Consider the following 20,943-nt stretch of genomic DNA (forward strand, 5'->3'; position numbering starts at 1 on the left):
ATGCAGCTAGCTGCTGCATGCAATGACTCATGAGTTGATTGACAACATGTCACTGACTAAAGGGGCAAATGAACAAAAGACTACGTGCACTAGTGCATTGTGCAGCTACGGCGAGTTGTTAACAATTGACCAACAAGCATGAACAATACGCAAGCTACAAGGAGAATTGAGCTCTGTTGTACCATAGTCTATTGGTCGATGGAGTTATGCTGCATGCAGATGGAGAACTCCTTGTCGAAGGCTGAAGCCCTGACGGCTAGGTAGGCGACGTTTGCATGCTCTCTGGCGGCGGATACGCTTGCATGCTCTTTGACTGCAATCTATGCTTGGTTGCATACACTTGATTGAAGGCTTTGCATGGCACATGGGATGGTGGCTAGGATTGTTGGCAGTAAGCCTCATGGGGGGCTTGTTCTTTGTAAGGTTCAAGAATGCTTGTTATTTGGAGGTATTTGATTGGTCGTATAAGTTGGTAGAAGCTTTGTGATTGGACCATGCAAGGCATGTGAGATGATTGGTTACCTTTGCATGGTAAGTCACGTGGCTAGTGTGGCTCTTCGAGGCTTTGATGCATGGCGACTCTTCTGGAACTGACGTTGCATGGCGGTTACTCAGCACGTGCTCTTGACACATAGGTGATCATGGAAGCGGTGGTTTTCTACAAAGAGAGCTCAGTGCAACTATCTTCACTCTCTTTTCCTAGGCCGCGAGCCTGTGTCTTATCCCTTGAGAGTCGCTCCTTGTTATCAGATCTTTATGTAGTTTCTAGGCTGAGCAACTGCTCCAAGTTGTATGAGTTTGTAGAGTCCTTAGAGGTGTCTTGAGTCCTTTGTAAACTGCAACAAGGCCTATAGGCATGAGCAGTAGTCCTTTGTAGGTATTGGATATCATGAGTTTATGTTTTATGCAAACCTCGTTCTCCTCTTGCAAATACACGGGTACTTAGTGCATGAACTACAACATCATTTCTAACAAGGATATGCTTTAGCCTTTGTAGGTTGCAGGTAATCACATCAGAAGAAATTCGCACAAGCGCCGTCATATGGAGAAAGGCAATTCAAAAGTACATGCACAATTTTCTAGTTAGGACTGGTGCACTGTATCCACGTTTCATTGAAGTTGAAACGTTTCCAACGTGTTACACGTTCGAAACGTTTCAATTTTAATGAAGCGCGTTTCATTGTGACTATGGTACTACTATAAGAGTCACTATAGGCATCCTGAATCAAGGTTTGTACCAGTTGGACGAACATGACATCAATACTCTAATGCATGTATGGCAACATTGAGTGCAAAAAGAAAAATGCAAAATTTTGGCATTTTGGATTGGGCCATGTGAACTATGGCAGTTTGCAGTTGTTGCAAAGACATGGGAGGGTACATGATATGCCTTCTTTGGAGACGACTCCTAGACACGTCCATGAAGGGTGCATATTTGAATGCCTTTCCTAGAGATGGAAATATTAGATTTGAGAGAAAATTACAGCTTGCACACACGCGCGCCCCCCCCCCCACGTGTATGTGTGTGTGTATGTACACATGCGCACGAACGCACACGCACGCACGCACGTGCGCACACACACACACACACACATGTACGCACATGCATAATCCCTCTTTCCTTGGAGAATTCTTTGAAGGCATTTGACATGTCTTCCCCCTCGTTGTCTATTCTCAAGATCTGCACTTTGCACCCGCACTCTCAGCCATAGCAACAAATTGCTTGAAGCACTGAAAGACATCAAATTTTTCTTTCAACAGTTAACCCATGAAAATCTGGAAAAATAATCTATGATGGTAATAAAATATAGATGCTGTCCCAAACATGGTGTCCTCATGGGACCACACAAGTCACTTGGTGTGTGCACGCGTGGAGATGGCCTCTTCATGTATGACTCTGAATTGTGCAATCAATTTTGGTGGCTTACATTCAGTTTTTCTTGCCTTTGATGATATTTGATAAAGAAGACATTTCTTCTTTCATGTCCACTCTTGGAGACTTTTTAGTGCTCAAAGCATGGCCGTAAGAGTATCAGATTACTCTCTATAGAGCATCTGTGTTCTCCAAAGATGCATGGTGGCCTGAATATATTGAATATTCACATCCACATTTTGGCTCACAAAGGAAAAATGATGCTGCAATTTTTGCAAGGTGATCAGCCTTGGGCTGCCATGATGTGTTGTCTACTTTCGCAGTTGACTAGTCATGCTTTTGGGCACAGGCATCCCACTCCATGGGATTTCATTCTGGGTTGTATTGATTCACAGTTAAAGGCTGTCCTTTTGTTTCCAAAGCGTTTATGGCCTAGAAGGAGATTCTTTCTCATCTCAAATGGCAAAGTCGAGACTCTCTTGATGGGAATTCCTTGCGCACTGAGAACCTGCACTGGTCAAAGGTGTTTCATCGGTCCCTTGCTTTGCAGGAACCTAGGCGCTCGTATTTTATTTCATCAAAAGAAATTACTTTGTCAAAGTGAACCCCTCCTAATTTATTGCCTTTTCCTTTGGTGGTTAGACAATATGGATTGGGGATGCACTATCGACCTCTTTGGTATTATCTTTCTCGGATGCTGCATTGCTTTTTACCGGGTTCTCATGCCTCCTCCTTGGTTATTGCATCATGGAATCAGCTTTGGTTTTTGGATCGTAATGCCAAATGGTGGCGTAAACGATGGCAACAACTATGGTCCTGCAAACTTCTGCTTCATCAACAGGATTTTCTATGGCGGGTAATGCTTGGTCTTACTCCTTTTGGCCACCTCTTGGCACGTAGACATGTTGCTCCTGCTCTAGCCACAGATCTTTGGCTCCCAGGGAATCCTTGCTTCATGTTTTTGGAATTGCCCTATCACCCATGACTTGCTATTTCTTCAGCAGCGCCTCCAGGCCTGCTTTCTGACTGCTTGCTTTGGCAAGCTTTGTTGGGTCTTTGGCACTCACCCACACAGAGAGCAGAGTTTGATCCATTTTTCACATGGGTTCGATATTGGGCACTCTGTACTCTCTAGAAAGACAGGAACCACCGAGTCTTTCGAGAGCCTACTTCTTCCGTGTTCTACTACTTCCTGATGTCACTCAAGCAATCCTTTTATGATGGACTGTCTGCTAGTCAGACAGATGTGGACATGTGTGTCCCCTCATATATAATCATTTTCAGGTGTAATATTGTTGAACATTATCATCATAAAGACGGGTTCTAGACCAGTTAAATTTAGGTTTTTCGTTCATAAGATGGGCAATTGTTCTCTTTCTTTTTTTTGGAGGTGACTGGACTGTAGTTCTTTATTGCAGAGCAGAGAAGATTTATAGTGAAAGATCAAGAGAAAGAGATCACTTCACTTAATGAGCTGGAGTATGTTAATCATGAACTTTGGGCAAATGTGTGGCTGGTAAGTACCAATTTAAGAATTGTCTCAAGAAGTTCGCACTGTAGTGTCCATTATTTGTTATATTTCTTTCTGCAATTTTCAAAGCTATTGAATTACTTATGCCTATGCATGTCATGTTGTTGCTCTTCGATATATGATTGCCATTGCACATTATGAATTGTTGTAATTATGGCCTCTGAAGCCACGTGAGGGAGCCGTCTTAGTCAAATTTTTTGTGCTTATGCAAAGATGGCCTATGTGTTCAGAATGAAATCGAAATTTCAACGTATGTTGGATGGTAGAGAAGGATGTCTTGTTATTTCAGTACATATGGCAATTATAACTTTTGGTGTGTGTTTCCTTTCAAGTTCTGTTGTTTCTTTTGCATAGACCCTGTTGGTACTGACTCGTCACAACTTGCAAGAGTTTTTAGTGGTCATTATTCAGGACTTTTTCTGTCACTGAGAAAGGCAATAATGTTAAATAAGTTTTGTTGCATAGAAGATCAAAATCATGTACAGAACCAAAAAATTTTAAGATACAAATTTGACATAAAAGTTTGCTACATAAGAGGAAGCGTTGATGCTCTCCCTTGCTAGGGTATGCGGACAGGTGGAGTGAAGCTTTATAATTTAGAAGTTAAAGGAAGAGTTTTGCCATTTCTGATTTGAAGCGCAAAGTGTAGGTGATAGAAGACTGTCTGTTGAGTTTCAGGAATGGAATGCTATATTACTGCAGCTTTGAAAATGGTGCCTCATTATAAGTAAGGGATGGGGCATTATTTAATTGAAAAGAAATTGCAAAAACTTTGGGTAAACAAGGGCATGCTTAGGATGACGTCTCTGTGTTTTTTCTATCAACCCTGATAGGCTGACTTTGATATCTCTGTTCAGTAGGGTTAGAAAGACTCAATCATTGTGGTCAGCTTTAATTACCTATGTATGGCCATGTGAAACGTGGCAAGTTACAATGATTTCTTTATCTCTTTCAGCTACCTAACTTTGGATTGGGAAACCCTGGTTGAGGAATACACAATGAACAAGTAAGGGGTAGGGTTATGAAGAATGATTTGCCAAAAGTACCTCCTGTGGAGAGGTTACATGTGTAGGGCGCTTTTGTTTCCTTTTATGGGCCAGATCAAGCTTTTAATATGCTTTTTGTTTGGATGTGTAGTGAGATCTCACCAAACAAGCATGTAGTACTAGCTAGATCGTTTTCATCAGACATTTGAATATAATAGCTCGTTGCATTGCCATGGAGTCAGGTTGCCAATTAACCTTTTGGTCTTGATATTAGTTTCAACAGTAGGTTATGTTCATAGATGTAGGCAGGGTAGGAATTCTGTTTCTTTGAGCTTTGAACCTGAATTACATGTGAGACAAGAGTCCACATCTCTTTGCGCGTGGAAAAGAATGCTGATGTAAATGCTTCTATAAATATGTGACCATCACATATGCTTCTGGGTGCTTATAACATTAATATGGGCTTGATAGTATACATAGGTATACTCTGCTTGATAGATTTTATCATTGAGATTTCTTTGTAAGGCTTTTAATATTGTGAAGCTGCATCCATGCTATTACACATGCCACGGTATGCTTGAAATAGTTTCCGGTTGAAACCTGCATGGAAGGTCTGAACATACAATTTCCTCAAGTTTGGACCCTTTACTACCTACCGTTGGGATATATTAGTGAGCTTAACATAACCAATTCGATTAAATCAAATTAAACCTTAACAAGGGAATATAAAACCATTGGTACCCACTATGTTATGCACTTAGTGGTCTTGACTTAGACTTTTGGTATTTTTTGGACAAAATGGTGTATTTCATCAATCCAAAGTCCGTGCTTTAAAGTTAAGGTCACAATGGATTCCTCTTTTCAAGAGCTTTCAAACGAGTACCCATGTTGTATAGTTCAGACTTCGTCTTGACCACAAAAATTTCTCAACAAGAACCTTGCTTAAAGTGGCATTCCCACTACTCACTCTTAACTTACCCGTTATATTTCTACACTCCCAACTTCTTTCTCTTCATATAAATCCTTAAGGTTCCTCTTTATTGTGTTTGGGGGGGGGTGGTGTGTCAAATTTACAAGCATTTTTTAACAAGCCGTTAAGAGATTTAAGCTAACGAGACTCTAAATGCCAATGGGAATGCACACTTATGTGAACACTCCATTAACAGCCTTAACTAGTGCTCTACCTAACTGGTATTGGGAATCGGCCCTTAGTGATACAAAATTTGGGAAGAAACCTCAACATTTCCTTATCATATGATGGAGAGACATGCATTCAGATATTTGCAGACCGTGCTGGCATTTCCATTCAAAATGTGATGGGATAATTTCTTCCAATTTTTTGATAACGGAAGGATGGACTTGTTCAAGCGGCAATGTCTACAAAGCCGTTTCGTACGCTTATTTGAGCATGGTTTAGCTGAGATAATTTTTGTGGTAGTGAACAAGGAACTTAGTTTTTTCCTTTTAGTGCTTACTGTTTGGCTGGGTCTGCACTGAAGCTTTAAGAAGAGGTAAAAGTCCACTTCTTTGTTTGCTAATTACTGCATGTCCATGTCTGTGTACAGTGTACATGTGTGCATATGCATATGCGCATACATGCCTAGTAGTTGTGAATTATACATACTTTTATATGCTTGTCAATACCAATTATGACAAAATAAGCTGTCATGACATGCTTGGTGAAGTTTCTAATTTTAAGCTTTGTGGATGTCCTCTGGTAAATAAGGAACATGGGCTTTTGATTGATATTTGGAGGTCATAAAACTATATTCATGTGCTTTTTGTTCATAATAGTGGATGAAAATTAGCCTTCTTGGTTTGGAGCTCCAAAAGCTCTTTGTGCTTTTGTGGCTGCCCCTTGTGTCTCGTTTGCAGTGTCTGCACTCTAGGTACGACTCAAAGAGCGGACATTTCAGGTGAAACTGTTTTCTTTCGCAATTTCCATAGGGTTCACATCTCCCTCTTCATTTCCCTTTCCATTCAAAAGACAAAAAAGGAAAAAGAGACAACTGTGTTCATCAAGAGCACCATCAATATGCATAGACAAAATGGTTTTCCTTGCTGCTTGTTTCCTCAGGAGGCTGCTTTGTGGAGTAGCCCAAGATAAGCCTGTGCGAAGGTGTTGGAATGGCAATGCCATCTGCCATCTGCATATACTTATGTTATATGCTAATTTTGTGCATATAGATTCATTAGGTTAGTGACTAATGTCTAGGTTAGTCATTGCATTAGGTTAGTGACTAATGCCTAGGTTAGTCATTGCAATCCCAATACAGATTGTATATTTATACCACCTATTGTATATAGTATCCCTCGTGGTCATGTAGGGCAAGGAAAAGGGGCAGCACAGGAAAGAGAAAGGCAAGCCAAAAAGGGAAATGTTCTACCAAGTGACAATATGAAGCAACATCTCAACGCTAGACCGACCTGAAGTGGGTATTAGACTGCAGTATCGCCCTGTACAAGGATGGTGCTACTCAGCCCCCCTTGGAGATGCCATATCATGACTAGAGACATTGACGGGGCACTCGAGTCCCAGTGCTCCTCTGATGATATCTCCCTCCTAACCTCAGTTCCCTTCTATGTCCTCTCTCTCACACACACATTGCATTCTCTCCCCTCTAGACTTCTTTGCCCACTGTGACTGGACTTTCTCTAGCTTAGTTTCGGTCCCCTGCTCCTCTCCGCCTTCATGCATACCCACCATAGCAACCCTTAAGTCATGCCAAACCTCCATAACATCTTCCTATGAAGATACACGGTCTTCAATAAGATCGGACATGCTAAGAAGCAATGTCTTGAGGATACAGACTAAGGCTATTGATCTCCAGAAGGAGGTAGCAGACCTTCGGTGACAGGTATGACCCTAGGGAGCAGTACAACAATGGATGAGCACATAGCCACAATGCAATCAGCCATTGAGGGGACTTCAAAGTGGATGGATGTAGTGAAATGAGAGCTTGCTAAAGCAACCATTTCAGCTACTCTACTTGAGTAGGAGCAGAGAGCCAATAAGGCTCTCAACATCAGAGTCTGTGGGGTCCCTTGCTAAAGGAGATGAGCAGACGACTGAATGGGAGCAAGAGAGTGAGAGCTGAACATAAGTCTGCAATAGAAGAAGTGAACAAAGTACAAGAGAGAGAAGGTTTTGTCTAAGTGACAAAACCTTATCCTATTCACTAGTCGTAGTTAGTGAACTAACTGTGGTTAGGGGGAAAAACCTCTAAATGAGGAAAAAGTGCCCCTATCCCACTTATTGTCATTACTTTGGTCACTGCCTATAATATATCAATAATTCTAACACCCCCCTGTAGTGCTAATGCCATGTACAAGGAAAAGATCAATCACCAAAAGGAGATAAGTTTAGGACACTGCGAAATGCCTCAAACTTCTCACATGGAAGTGCTTTGGTGAAGATGTCTGCAACATTGTCATGTGTTGACACATAGATCATATTGATCTCCCCTGCATGTAGCTTCTCTCTGACATAGTGATAGTGAACCTCAATGTGCTTCATGCGAGCATGAAACATAGGATTCTTTGCCACTGCAATAGCATTCTGACTATCAGTGAGAATAGGAGAAGGACCCTTCAATGAGAGATAAAGATCAGCAAACAAATGATGCAGCCAAACACATTCAACTATCGCTGTGAAAGCTGCCCTGTACTCAGCTTCACATGAGGAAGTAGCCACTGTAGATTGCTTCTTGCTCAGCCAAGAAATGCAAGCTTTGCTCGAAAAGAAACAATTACCACTAGTGGATTGCTTGGCATCATAGTCTCTAGCCCAATATGAATCGCTGTAAGCATGCATCTGCAAGTCACCCCCCTTGGGAAACATCAAGCCATAAGACTTTGTGCCTTGCAAATAACGGAAGATGCGTTTTATAGCCTGCCAATGTCTTGTCTTTGGGCTGTGCATATATCTACTCACCTGAGATACTGCATACTGAATATCATGCCTAGTATTGCACAAATAGATGAGGCATCTAATAGCCTGGCTGTAAAGTGTGACATCCACTGATTCACCTGCATCATGCATAGTAAGCTTCAGCCTCGGCTCCATGGGAGTGGCTATAGGCTTGCAATCATGCATGTTGAACCTATCCAAGAGCTTTTGTACATACTTGGATTTAGACATAACGATGCCATGCTTGTCTTGTATAAACTGGATCCCCAAATAAAAATTTAACATGCCCAAATCTGTCATGTCAAATTCAGCTTTCAACTCAGCTTTAAAATCTGCAATTATTTCCTCATTTGACCTTGTGAGCGGCATGTCATCTACATAAAGAATGATGACCAAAATATCCCCCCCATCCTTCTTGATGTAGAGGGTGCTTTCCGTGGGACTATTATGTAACCCCTTACTCGCTAGGAATGCATCAATCTTGGCATACCATGCACGTGGGGCTTGTTTTGGCCCATATAAAGCTTTGTTAATCTTGCAAACCTGAAGTTCAAATCCAGGAGGTTGTTTGATGCCATAGCAATAATCGACCTGATGGTGGTCATCCGGGATGTAGGAGCAAAAGTCTCCTCATAATCTATGTCCTTCTTCTGTACATAGTCTTTGGCAACCAGCCTTGCCTTGTACCTGTCAATGGACCCATCTGGCTTCCTTTTCACCTTGAAAACCCACTTGGTACCAATGGCATGCTTACCTGGTGGCAAATCCATAACATCCCAAGTCTGATTTTTCTCAATGGACTGCAGTTCATTGTGCATGGCATGCATCCAATGCACATTATCAAAAGAGTCAGGTTCTTCATCATTAAGAAGAGTACCTGCATAAGTTGTCTCAATTGAAAGTGCTCCCCCTGTGTGCCTTATTGCACTACGAGTCCTGCGAGGCAATGGGGCCTCAAGCCTACTCTCCCTGAGAGTCTGTAGCAACCAATTCGGGACTGTTTTGCCTGCGTGTATCTCTTGAATCTCTTGCCTGATAACTTCATCCACACCCTGTGGAGGTACAAAATCAACCTATGGCTGAATCGGGGCATGTGGATTGGTGATTCCAAAGGAGGCAATGCATCAACCATAGCATGCTTTTGAAGTGTCATTAAGCTGCCATAGCTCATGTGCCCATACCTGGCATACCATAACTCCGCATTCTGCATCGCAATAGTGGGAGTGCTCACTGAAAGTGCAAGATTGGATCTTTTCTCATATGTATCAAGCTGAAAAAGACTCCGATACAAAGTGACAGACAACATCAAAGCATAGTCATTCTCTTTGTCTCTAACTGCACACTTAGCATCATCGAATACAACCTGAAATCCTCCTCTATTGAGAGAGGACACTGAAAGCAAATTCTTCTTTGTACCGGGCACATAGAGTACACCTGAAATTCTGAAATCTGTACCATCAGTGGATGTGAGGATGATGTCCCCTACTCCACACACTAAATAAGAAGAATTATTTGCACAAGTTACCTTCTTTTTAGTAGGTGGAGGATGCAGGGATGCAAAAAGGCTCTTCTTGGAAGTGATGTGCTTAGAAGCACCACTATCAAAATACCAAGTATTCAGTGTCTTATTGACACCGAGAGAGCATGCATCCTTTGAAGGATCATAACTGCAAGTCAAGAAAGCATAAGGATCATCCTCAATAGTGGCTATAGCATCTGAACTACCCACTGAAGAATTTGAAATGCAAGACAAAAAGGCATAGTGCTCTTCCACAAAGTTGGCTATAACATATATATAATGACTTGGCTTCTTGCAGTAGTGACAAATGCCCTTCTTTCTAGGCTTATCTGCATCACTCTTAGCCTTATAAGAGGGTTGTCCTAAATCAGCTTTATGCTGATGTGCGGGCTGATTGGCATGTTGCTTTTGCTGCCCTTTTCCCTTGGGCTTAAACTTAGAAAGCATGGCATGCTCGCCGGCCCATGTTGCCATATCTCTTCGTGTCTGCTCTTCCTGCAACAGAAGTCCTACCAACTCGTGAAATGAGAGAGGATTGCTGCCCCCCCTCAATGACAAATTCAGCGAGGTGTGGAAACCAAGATAGGACTCAAGAAGAGAATTGAGAGTGGTGGTGATCATCTCTGAATTCGGAATAACTTCATCAATATTCAGCAATTGCTCCCTCAAATCCTGAAGCTTTGTGAGGTGAGTATTCATGGAATCTCCCTCATCCATATGCGTGTGAGAAAGCTCTCTCTTTAGGAAGGAAACTGTGGCATCATTTCTTGCTACAAACATACTCTCCAATATCTCCCAAGCTGCCTTTGAGGTCTTGCATGACCGAATGTGAGGAATAATGAACCTCTTGATAGAGAGAGAAATCACTGATAGAGCTTGTGCATCCCTAGAATCCCATCTTTTTTGTGCATCCCTAGAATCCCATCTTTTTTGCTGTGTTGTGGGAGCCCCTGGAGCAGCAGCTCCAATTAATTGTGCTGCATTTTGACCTCTACCCCTACCTCCAGTTGTAGGAGTGACAGGTGTAGCCACAGAATCTGGCCTTGCTTCATCTCCATTGACATAATCCCAAAGATGTCTGCCAACCAAGATGTTGTGGACCATAAAACTCCACAAGGAGTAGTTGGTGCCATCCAACTTATCTTCTTGTGTGAGGATTCCAAACACCTCATTGGGGTTGTTCTGAGCCATTTTTGCCAGATAAACTAAAAAATACAGCAAACTGAACAAGTAAAATCCCTTCCTGGGATGCAAAATGCAAAAGTAAAATCTGCCAAAGAAAATCTGCCCACAGTGACAAATACTGTCACAGTCTATCAAAGGCTCGAAATGCACCACAATGCTTTGCTAATTGCCCAAAAATCTGCAAAGTGGCAAAAGTCTGCAAATTGACTCACTTTGAGTCCAAAACTGCTTGCAAACCTCCAAAATGCTCTTTCAACTGCAAAATTGTAACCCAAATGCCCCAATTTCTTGTGGAAAATTACATACAAAAGAGGAAAAATAGATTGAAAGCCCCAAATGTTGCAAAATTTGCACTCTGCCTGCAAAAGCCACAATTTCTCTGCAAAAATTGCAAGCAAAACCACAAAGCCCCAAATTCTGGAGTGGATTTTGCAAACTGATTGCAATGTCTGCAAAAGAATAAAATGCCCAAAGTGCGCTCTCGAAATGCAAGCCAAACAATGGCTACTTGCAAGAATGCTTGCCAAAGACCACTTGCAAGAATGGAACAGGCACAAAAGGCTTGTATAGAATCCGTACAATGTACGAAATAGTTGCGGCGTTGCTGTACGAAAATCTATACACAGTATATATAGAATGGGACAGAGCTACATAGACGTACGGCACAGATACAGAACTATACAAACAGAAGCTGCGCCGCACGTGGGGGGAGTTGGGTACGGAACAGTATTGAATGACCACGGGAGCCTATAGTACGGTACGGATGTACGAAACAGTACGGATGGCCATATTGTTGTACGGACGAGTGGCGAGCCGATGGCGGCGCTTGGCACAATGTTGTATGGTCGAAACTCTGCAGGAGTATAGCGGAATTGTACATGATAGATAGTCGGTACGTTAATTTCACGTCCACATGACAACTATCCCCTAAGGGAGGCCTTTGGTTCATGCAATTGGGACTGTATGGCTTCTGGCTTCATGGTTAAGAATGTTGGAGGGTATAGGAGGTGTCGTACTTGACCATAATTGGATTAATTTTAGTTTATATTTTGATCATGACTGCCTTGGATGCCAAGTACTGCAGAGGGGGCTAAGGTCATTTTGTGGATGGGGTGGGGGAGGTGTGACTTCTTCAAGCCATCCAAATGACATTTTGATGAACCTTCCATACTTATAATGCAGCTTCCCCCCCCCCCTGGCAAAGATGGCCTCGGATAGAAAGGAGGGAATGTTTGGCGAGGTCATTGTCTTTGGCATTTTACCTTGCAGATAGAAGGCACTAGGGGTTGTGGTGCAAGTTTGCATGCTGAATGCCTTTGGTCTTTTATCCTCGAGGGTCTTGGCAAAGGTGATTCTTTTAGGATGGTTCTATTTGCAAGGGCAAGAGGATCGTATTTCCTGGAGAGTGTGTGCACATTTTTGGGCAAGGCAGCATTCAGGTTAGGGCAGGACCTATCTACAAAATGTATCCTGTTTCATGTATGGCTTCTGCACACGTCTGCTATGTTGCTTAAATATTCCTCTCAATTCATGTTGCAGTTGTCGTATGTATTCAGCAATGCCAAAGATTCTATCCTCAAAGTAAGGCTAGCGTCAAACAGCTCCTTTTTCTACTTTGGGCATGTGGTTGCATGTAGCCTATTCAGATATAGTTCAAATTGTGGAAGAAGGAATTGGTCTGCAGATGTCATAGCACACATAGGAAAATTGAATGTAAAATGGAGAACGGGAAAGCTACTTTTGAGTGTCTAGGTCCTAGGAGGAACATAAGTTGACCTTGAAAAGAAGACAAACAGGGTTTGTAGTGCCGGAAGTAGGGAGTGTAGTGTGTGAGAAGGAAAAGAGTCGAGGCTAATAGGCCGTCACGTCAACTAGACGGAAGAAAATGAAAATACAAGGTCCAAAAGGATAGACCCTAGGACTAAGTGTCCTAGGTGCCACATAGGACTAAATGTCCTATGTGGCATAAAAGGCACTAAAATACTAAAGTGCCTGGTATGGGCTGAAGGATTCTGGAAACGTCTCAGAATACCTGGTATTTTCTGGTCATGGTGGCACATGTTCATCCAAAAGGATATAGCCACCTATGAATGTACAAGGTATGTCAGATTATGTAATAAAGGGAACCAAGTGTAAAGCCTGTCGGAAGACTTCGAACTTGGGACGAGGAAGTGCCTTTGTAAACATATGTGCTATGTTGTCCTCTATGGGAAGGTAGGACAACTCTCTGTCTCCTGCTAACAACCGCTCTCGAACATAATGATAGTGAACTTCAATGTGCTTGGTACGCGCATGAAACACTGGATTACGCGCAATGGCCAAAGCACTCTGGTTGTCAGTGTAGACTATGGTGGAGGATGTTTGGCGAATACCAAGATCTGTAAGTAATTGTCGAAGCCAAACACTCTCTACTGTAGCGGTGAAGGCTGCCTTGTACTCAGCCTCACAGCTGGATGTGGCAACTGTTAGTTGCTTCTTGCTGAGCCAATACATATATGAACTGCCAAGCAAAAAACAATTGCCAGTATGTGACACTCTGGTGTCGGAACAACCTACCCAGTCACTATCCATGTAAGCATGCATGGTAAGTGGACCCTGATCACCATAGAAGAGGGCTAAATCTTAAGTGCCTCTGAGATCTCTGAAGACTCTCTTCACTGCCTGCCCATGCTGTGAACTGGGCATGTGCATGAACCTGCTGAGCTGGGATACTACATACTGTAAGTCAGGTCTGGTGTGGCATAAGTAAATGAGACATCCAACAACCTGCTGGTAAAGAGTGATATCACATGGTGGGCTCCCATCATGCGCTGAAAATTTGAAGCCAGGGTCCACTGGAGTAGAGATTGGCTTGCAATCCTCAAACTGAAAACGATCAAGGTGCTGTCCAATATACTTGGACTGTGACATCATGATACCCCCCTCAACATGAGCAAACTGAATACCCAAATAATAGTGTAGCTGTCCCATGTCTGACATTTCAAAAGCTTGCTGCAAATCAGCCTTGAAAGTTGCAATATGCTGAGTATCGGGGCCCATGATCAGCATGCCATTCACATATAAGATCGATACTAAGTGTGCATGAATTTTAGCATACCATGCCCTGGGTGCTTGCTTCAAACCATAAAGGGCTTTTCTAAGCCGGCATACCTTGTTTTCAGAACTAACAACCTCAAAGCCAGGAGGTTGTGTCACATAAACTTCTTCCTGTAGATCCCCATGAAGAAAGGCAGTCTTGATGTCAAGCTGGTGCACTTGCCAATGGTGATGAGCTGCAATGGGAATGACACATCTATTAGTAGTAATCTTGGAAGTGGGAGCAAAGGTCTCCTCAAAGTCAATGCCTTGTTGTTTGGCATACCCTTTTGCAACAAGATGGGCTTTGTGTCGATCTATGCTGCCATCAGATTTCCTTTTTAATTTGTAGACCCACCAGGTACCAATGGCATGCTTGCCGGGAGGGAGATCTACTAATTCCCATGTGTCATTTTTGGCAATGGATTGTAACTCAGCTCTCATTGCATCCACCCACTCTTTGCTGTCAAAAGCATCTTTATGGCACAAAGGCTCTTCATTGCAAGCTGTAGCAAGGAGTGCAAACTCAAAAGTGCCCATTCATTTGTCTATTACCTGATCTTGTCCGGGCAGCAAGAGGTTGATCTTGTTTGCTGTCCCTCAATGTATCAAGAAGCCATCTGGCACTTTGCCATAGATGTTCTGCTTCTTCGGAGACTATGCCTCACTTGTTTTGGCATTGTCCGTGCTCTCGTGAGTTTTTTGATTTGCTTTGACAGCATTTGCGAGCGAGATTCCCATCTGTTCCGTTTGGGAAGTTTTTTTGGCTATTTGGGTTTCATCCATCCAGACCGGAGTTTCATCTTTTCTTCGTTTGGGTTCGCTACTGGGCACTATGGACTTTATGGACATATAGGAGGGAAGCATAGGTAACCAAGAGTCAAAGGCATCAAACATGTCAATTTCTGGCTTAGCTTTGCAGTCCACAAGAGGAGAAGCCAATGTTCAGCAAAGATGACATGTCTATTGACAATAATCTTCCCAGCATTTGGTTGGTATAACCGATACCCTTTGCTTTCCTGGCTGTAACGAATAAATATGCATTTGATTGCCTTATCATCAAGCTTATGTCTCAACTGAGATGGTACATGAACATATGCAAGAGACCCAAAAACTCTCATGTGTGAAAGTGAAGGCTTCCTGCCTTTCCATGCTTCATAAGGTGTAACAGTCCTCCATGCCCTTGTAGGTGATCTATTCAGCATATAGTTGGCACACATCACTGCATCAAGCCAACATGCATTTGGCCATCTCCATAGTGGACCTGTTCTTCCTTTCAGGAACATGATTATGATGAGGAGTGTAAGGAGTAGTGCATGAGTGAACAATGCCCCGTGAAGTCAAAAAATGCATCAAACTCCTTTGACATATACTCTCCCCCCCTATCTGTGTTGAGGGTGACAAGCTTGCATCTTGATTCATTCTCAACCATATTCAGCCACGTCTGAAAGCATGAGAACACTTTAGATTTGGCTTTTAAGTATATACCCAGCAATATCTTGTGAAGTCATCAATGAGAGTCATGAAATATTTGTACCCCCCAATGGCATTTGTCCTCATTGGGCCACAGACATCCCTGTGTATTAGCTGCAATTTCCTTTGTGAGAGTTTTGGGCAATTCTTTTGAAAAGGAAACCGATGCATCTTACCCAAAAGACAACCCTCACATACATGTTTAGAAACTGTGTGAGTTTGAGGTACATCATTTGCCATGTCTTGTGAATGTAACTTGGCAAGAGCTCTATAATTGAGATGACCCATTCTCTCATGCTAAAGATGAGTCTGTGAATCTGAAATAGCAAATGCTTCAATAGAGAGTGCAGCTGAGTGATCATCAAGGTGATAAAGCCCCTTTTTCAAAGTGCCAGTGAGAACTATGGCATTGTCATCACGAAGATCATATACTAGGCATGTGTATCCATCAAAAATCACTCTGAAACCTGAAGTGGCAATTGCTGAAATTGAAATCAAGTTGACTTCAATTCCGAGCACAAAAAGAACATTAGTCAGAGTGACAGGATGGCTTGAAATGGATGTGAGCTGCACATCTCCAATTCCTTTTACAACATAGGAGGCATTATTAGCACGTGAAGTCCCCCCTTGAGGTGCATTAGCTAAGGAATGAAACAACTGTCTGCAAGATGTGACGTGCTTGGAAGCACCATTATCAAAATACCAAGACTGAGCATCATAAGCAGCAGTAAAGAATGCATCAACTTGGGAGGGATCAAAGGAGCAATGGACAGCCCATGCCCAATCATCCTGGAGAGCATGTGCATGTGAGGCATCTGCTGGCTCGTGGGATTCAATTGCATGTGAGGCATTAACTGTCAATCTTGCTTTCTTTTTCTCCGAAGCAATGCGCTTCCTGCATTCTGAAATTTCATGCCCGGGCTTGCGACAATAGTTGCATCTTTTCTTCTTTGACTTATATGCTGTATTTTTAGATGCATTGGATGAATTGCCACTGTTAGGCGCATATTTAGGCTTGCCCATAGGCTTGGAAGCCTTGCCTTTTCCTGTCTGCTGTGAAGCAAATGCATGATTAGGAATAATAGCTTGTCTATTAGCACGACTTTGCTCTTCCTGCAGAAGCAAAGTGACTAGCTGATCAAAAGAGTAGTGGTTTGGATTACCCATGGCCACTAATCAAAGGGTTGTAGCAAACCCTTGATATGTATCTGGCAGTCCATTCAATGTGGTACTGACAAGCTGAGAATTTGGCGCCACCTCATCAATATTGGTAAGTTGTTCCATGAGGTCCTTGACCTTTGTCAGGTATGCATCCATAGAGTCGCCTTCATTCATATTGACTTCCTGCAATTGCCTTCTTAAATATGCAGCACGTGTCTCATTGCAAATCTGATAAAGAGAAGCCAATTTGTCCCAAGCATCCTTTACTGTCCTACAAGACCGGATGTGTGGAATAATGATTCTCTTGCATGATAAAGCAATAGAGGAATGCGCATTTGCATCTCTTGCATCCCATCTTGTTTGTTCCCGAGTTGGAGCAGCAGTAGGGGTGCTAGAGGATAAAGCATCAGGAGGAGCCAGTAGTAGGGGCAGCCAGTGTAGCATTGGCTGGCCTTAGATCAACCCCAGAAACAATATTCCCAAAATGCCTTGCAACAAGAATATGTTTCATAAGATAAGACCACATCGGATAGTTGGTGCCATCCAACTTATCAACTTCACGAAGAATGCCAAATAGATCGTGATTGTTGCCAGCCATTGCAAATGGGAGATCCTGAAAAGAAAAGACCTGAAAACACAAAAGCCTCAAGGCTATTACTGCAAAGAGCTGGCTGTCCAAAAAATGACAGCAAATGTTTGCAAGTGAATGTCCTGCAAATTTCTAGCCCAAATCAAAGGGCAGATGCAAATTTGACCCAATTGTGACAGTGTCAGGCAATGTTCACTGCAAAAAATAGCAAATTTGGCAAAGGCCCCAAATTTAATGAGGGCAAAGAGGCCAAAAAGAGGGCAGATACAGAAAAGCCCCAAATTTTGCTGAGATTTTGCAAATGTGACCCAATGTCTCGCAATCTGACCCAATGTCCAGCAAATGTGACTCAATGTCCTGCAATTTGACCTAGAAATTGCAAACCAAATCCCAAAGCTCCAATGTCTTGCAAGAAATTGCAACCAAAGGAAGTGAAAAGAACTGAAAGCCCCAAATTTGCCAATATCCTACAAAAGCCCCAAAACTGCAAATGTCTGTAGATGATTGCAGTGAGACCCAAAAAGGGTTATAGCAAGCAGGAACCAAGAACCCGGTTCACAACCAATGCCAAAACAGTTACGGAACCTATAAGTAGATTCGCACGTGCGAGATTGTACGGAAGATCGTACAGAGAGCAGATATCTTGTATGAAATCTGTACGGTGCAGGTCATCTGTATGGAATCTGTACGGCGTAGGTACCTTGAACGAGGGAGTTCCTGCGCAGGTAATGTAGGTACCTTTGTATGATGCACGTACCGTTGTACGGTGCACGTGCTGTTGTACGGAGCAGGTGCGACGGCCAGAGCGGCTTGTACGTACCATTCTAGGTACGGAGCCGGTGCGACATGCATAACAGCTTGTATGTTGTTTGAACGGGCATGCGTACAGTCGTACGGACTGTATGGATGAGAACACAAATCGAGCCGGGAGCAAGGAGCAATGCAGGTCCGGGGGCGAGGGAGCATATCCCAAGAGCTCTGCTACCACTGTAGGTACGGTGAGTGTGTGAGCAAGTACAAGAGTCGAGGCTGATAGGCCGTCATGTCAACTAGACGGAAGAAAATGAAAATACAAGGTACATAAGGATAGACCGTAGGACTAAGTGTCCTAGGTGTCACATAGGACTAAATGTCATATGTGGCTTAAAAGGCACTAAAACACTAAAGTGCCTATAACTATGCCTACAAGGCACATACTAGGGTCCATAGGGCATCACTACAACCGGGAGAAGATGGTCTACAGGGAGAAAGAGCTGGAAGAAAGGGGAAATAACATGATTGATAGGCGGGCCTTGTAATGGGAGATGGGAAAGAGGCGTGATCTTGGAAAGAATAGCGTGAGTGAATAGGCATTGTAATGGAGGACACAAGGCATTGTAATGTGAGTGGGAGATGAGACATGATCTTGGAAAGAATAGCCCGAGTGATAGGGCATTGTAACCGGAGACGCAAGAGCTGAAAGAAAGGAGAAGCAGAGTTGTGCTAAAATTTCATTTCATACTACTGTGGAGCTGTGGCTATGCTTAGTATTAGTATTGCACTTGTTGTCATGAATTAGGATGTGAAAATATACGATATCTTATTCAAGATAGAGCATAAAAATATGAGCATTTTAAATTTTTTCCAAAGCAAAACCTAGAGCTAGAATGACGAGATTCGAAATTCAAGGTTTGCTAAAAGCTATCATGACTTGGACTCTCTAGGCTGCTTTACCATTAACATTCATACTAGAAATTGTTGAGATGCACTTGACTTTTTGAATTTGCGTTTGATGAACATTCATTGTCTTCTTACATTCTTGTTATGGATACCTCTTTTTATGGAAAACTCCTGGGGATAATGAAATTTTGCTTCTGCAGAAAAACTGCATTGTAAGGATCTCTCCAGAAGATGGGCGGGTGCTTGGGTGGATTCTTCTGCACAACTTGCGGTAACTTCGTAGTTTTGCAAGTATTTCTGGTCCTGTTGCTATCTTGATTTTCTTGCTTCCCCAAGCTGAAATGCCATCTTCTTTGGCAGGAGTAACCTACTTGCCCGAGGCTACATGGTGGGTTATCATGTTTCAAGTTCATTCCTCAATTCTTTGACTCTTCTGCATCTTCTTTTCTATGGGCTGTGAGTGTGGATAGTAGTCTGTTGCATCAAGCTGGTGTCATAGTTGTGAAGAGTTGAAGCAAGGAAAAATAAGATTCTATGAAGAATGCCAGAGAAATGCCATTGGCTTATTTGTTTTTTGTTTTTTGTTGCAGCACGTGGATGTTTTAAATGGCATAGCTTGGGATGGTGACCACGACAGAATATATGGTGAGTTTTCTGTACATGAAGAAATCTGCCCTTGCTTGAACTTTCATTGGTAGAAGTTTTGTATATTATTAATGATAAATTTTCTCTGTGGTATGGACAGTCACAGGGAAGCATTGGCCGAAACTATATGAAATCAAAGTTCACTCACATCCAAAAAATTTTACAGATCGAGAGGAAGTTTGGAAGATGTGCAAGATTTAGATGTATTCATAGATTTAAAAATGGGCTCCAGCCAAGAGGCTCACATGCAAATGCAAAGTTGCAAACTGCTTCTGGTTTGAGTACTTGAAAAAAACTTATTAACTGTTGTTTGTCAGTACTATGTTGTGGTGGAGTTGGGAAGACAGCTGCCATTGAAATGCTCACGATAAAACATACATCGAATGTGTAGATGCTAGGGCATGCTCTCTGACTTGAGAATGCGATTTTTTATCGGCCATTTTGAGATAGGCCGCTGGTTAAGGTTGCGTAATGTCATTGCATGAGGATACCCTCATGGCTGAAGCGTTTGTTGTCATGATCTTGGGCCTCAAGTGCGGTTCTTATTTTAAGCGAATGGTATATTTATTGCATTTTCATTTTCTTGGCTTCTGTTAAATTTAGATTTAAGTTTAATTGACACCCAGTAAATTTCAAGGATTAGGTGGATGGTGATATAGAATTAAAAAGGTTTCAGAAAGTGTCCCATCAATAAGTGTGAATCTACTTTTGTTAGAATAAATGAGTTGTAACGGCAGACATGCCTTGACAGTTTGCAATCTTCAAGGGATTGTGGAATTAGGAATGCTAGTGTTTGTTAAAGTGGTTTTTAGTATGAACAGTTGTTTACGCATGTGTTGAGGCCTGAGGTGGATGGGGCACTTAGGAACTACAGGAGGTGCTTTGTGTACCTGAAGGACCACACGCCGTTTGCTTGGCAACACTAGAAACAAAATCCATTGGGAACTGTTAAGGCATGCAAATAAGGGAAGGGATGTTACAATTCATGATAACTATGTTAACTTATAACCAACTAGGGTAAAGCATTTTGTCGATAGTAAAGTCCCATAACATGATTAAGAATGGTAATATTCATTTTAAATTCAAGAGACTAATTATAATGAATTCCCGTAAGAATGATTATATGTGGTGCAAGATTGACAGAAATAACAAAATCAGCTTTGGTTCAACAAGTTTAACCCAGGGTTAAACTGGTTAAATATTATCAAAACCAACATGAACCAACCAAAATAGTGTTCCTGTAGCATCCTATGATTGTGGCCATCGGAAATTTCATCCTAGATTTGAACGAAGTAGAGATCGCATGTATAGCAAAAGCATTAATGATTGAAGGAAGC

General features: G+C 42.3%; 1 protein-coding gene across 2 annotated transcripts in view; it reads left to right on the plus strand.

The window, feature by feature from the left end:
* QC (glutaminyl cyclase) overlaps positions 1–20,268 on the plus strand; it is a 79,152-nt gene extending 58,884 nt beyond the window's left edge. The window contains exons 8-12 of one of the 2 annotated variants that reach the window (XM_087388354.1): positions 3,292–3,389; positions 19,162–19,208; positions 19,322–19,349; positions 19,552–19,606; positions 19,707–20,268. In XM_087388354.1, the coding sequence (XP_087244480.1) occupies positions 3,292–3,389; positions 19,162–19,208; positions 19,322–19,349; positions 19,552–19,606; positions 19,707–19,807 (329 nt within the window). In that variant the 3' untranslated portion in view covers positions 19,808–20,268. Of the gene's footprint in view, positions 1–3,291; positions 3,390–19,161; positions 19,233–19,321; positions 19,350–19,551; positions 19,607–19,706 lie in introns of both variants that reach the window. The other variant, XM_087388353.1, reaches the window with a different exon arrangement.
* The last annotated feature ends 675 nt before the right edge of the window (positions 20,269–20,943 follow it).

Source organism: Dipteris shenzhenensis, chromosome 17 (genome assembly GCF_047967505.1).
Source record: "Dipteris shenzhenensis isolate YYH24624 ecotype China chromosome 17, Dip_SZ_1.0, whole genome shotgun sequence".
Classification (NCBI taxonomy): domain Eukaryota; kingdom Viridiplantae; phylum Streptophyta; class Polypodiopsida; order Gleicheniales; family Dipteridaceae; genus Dipteris; species Dipteris shenzhenensis.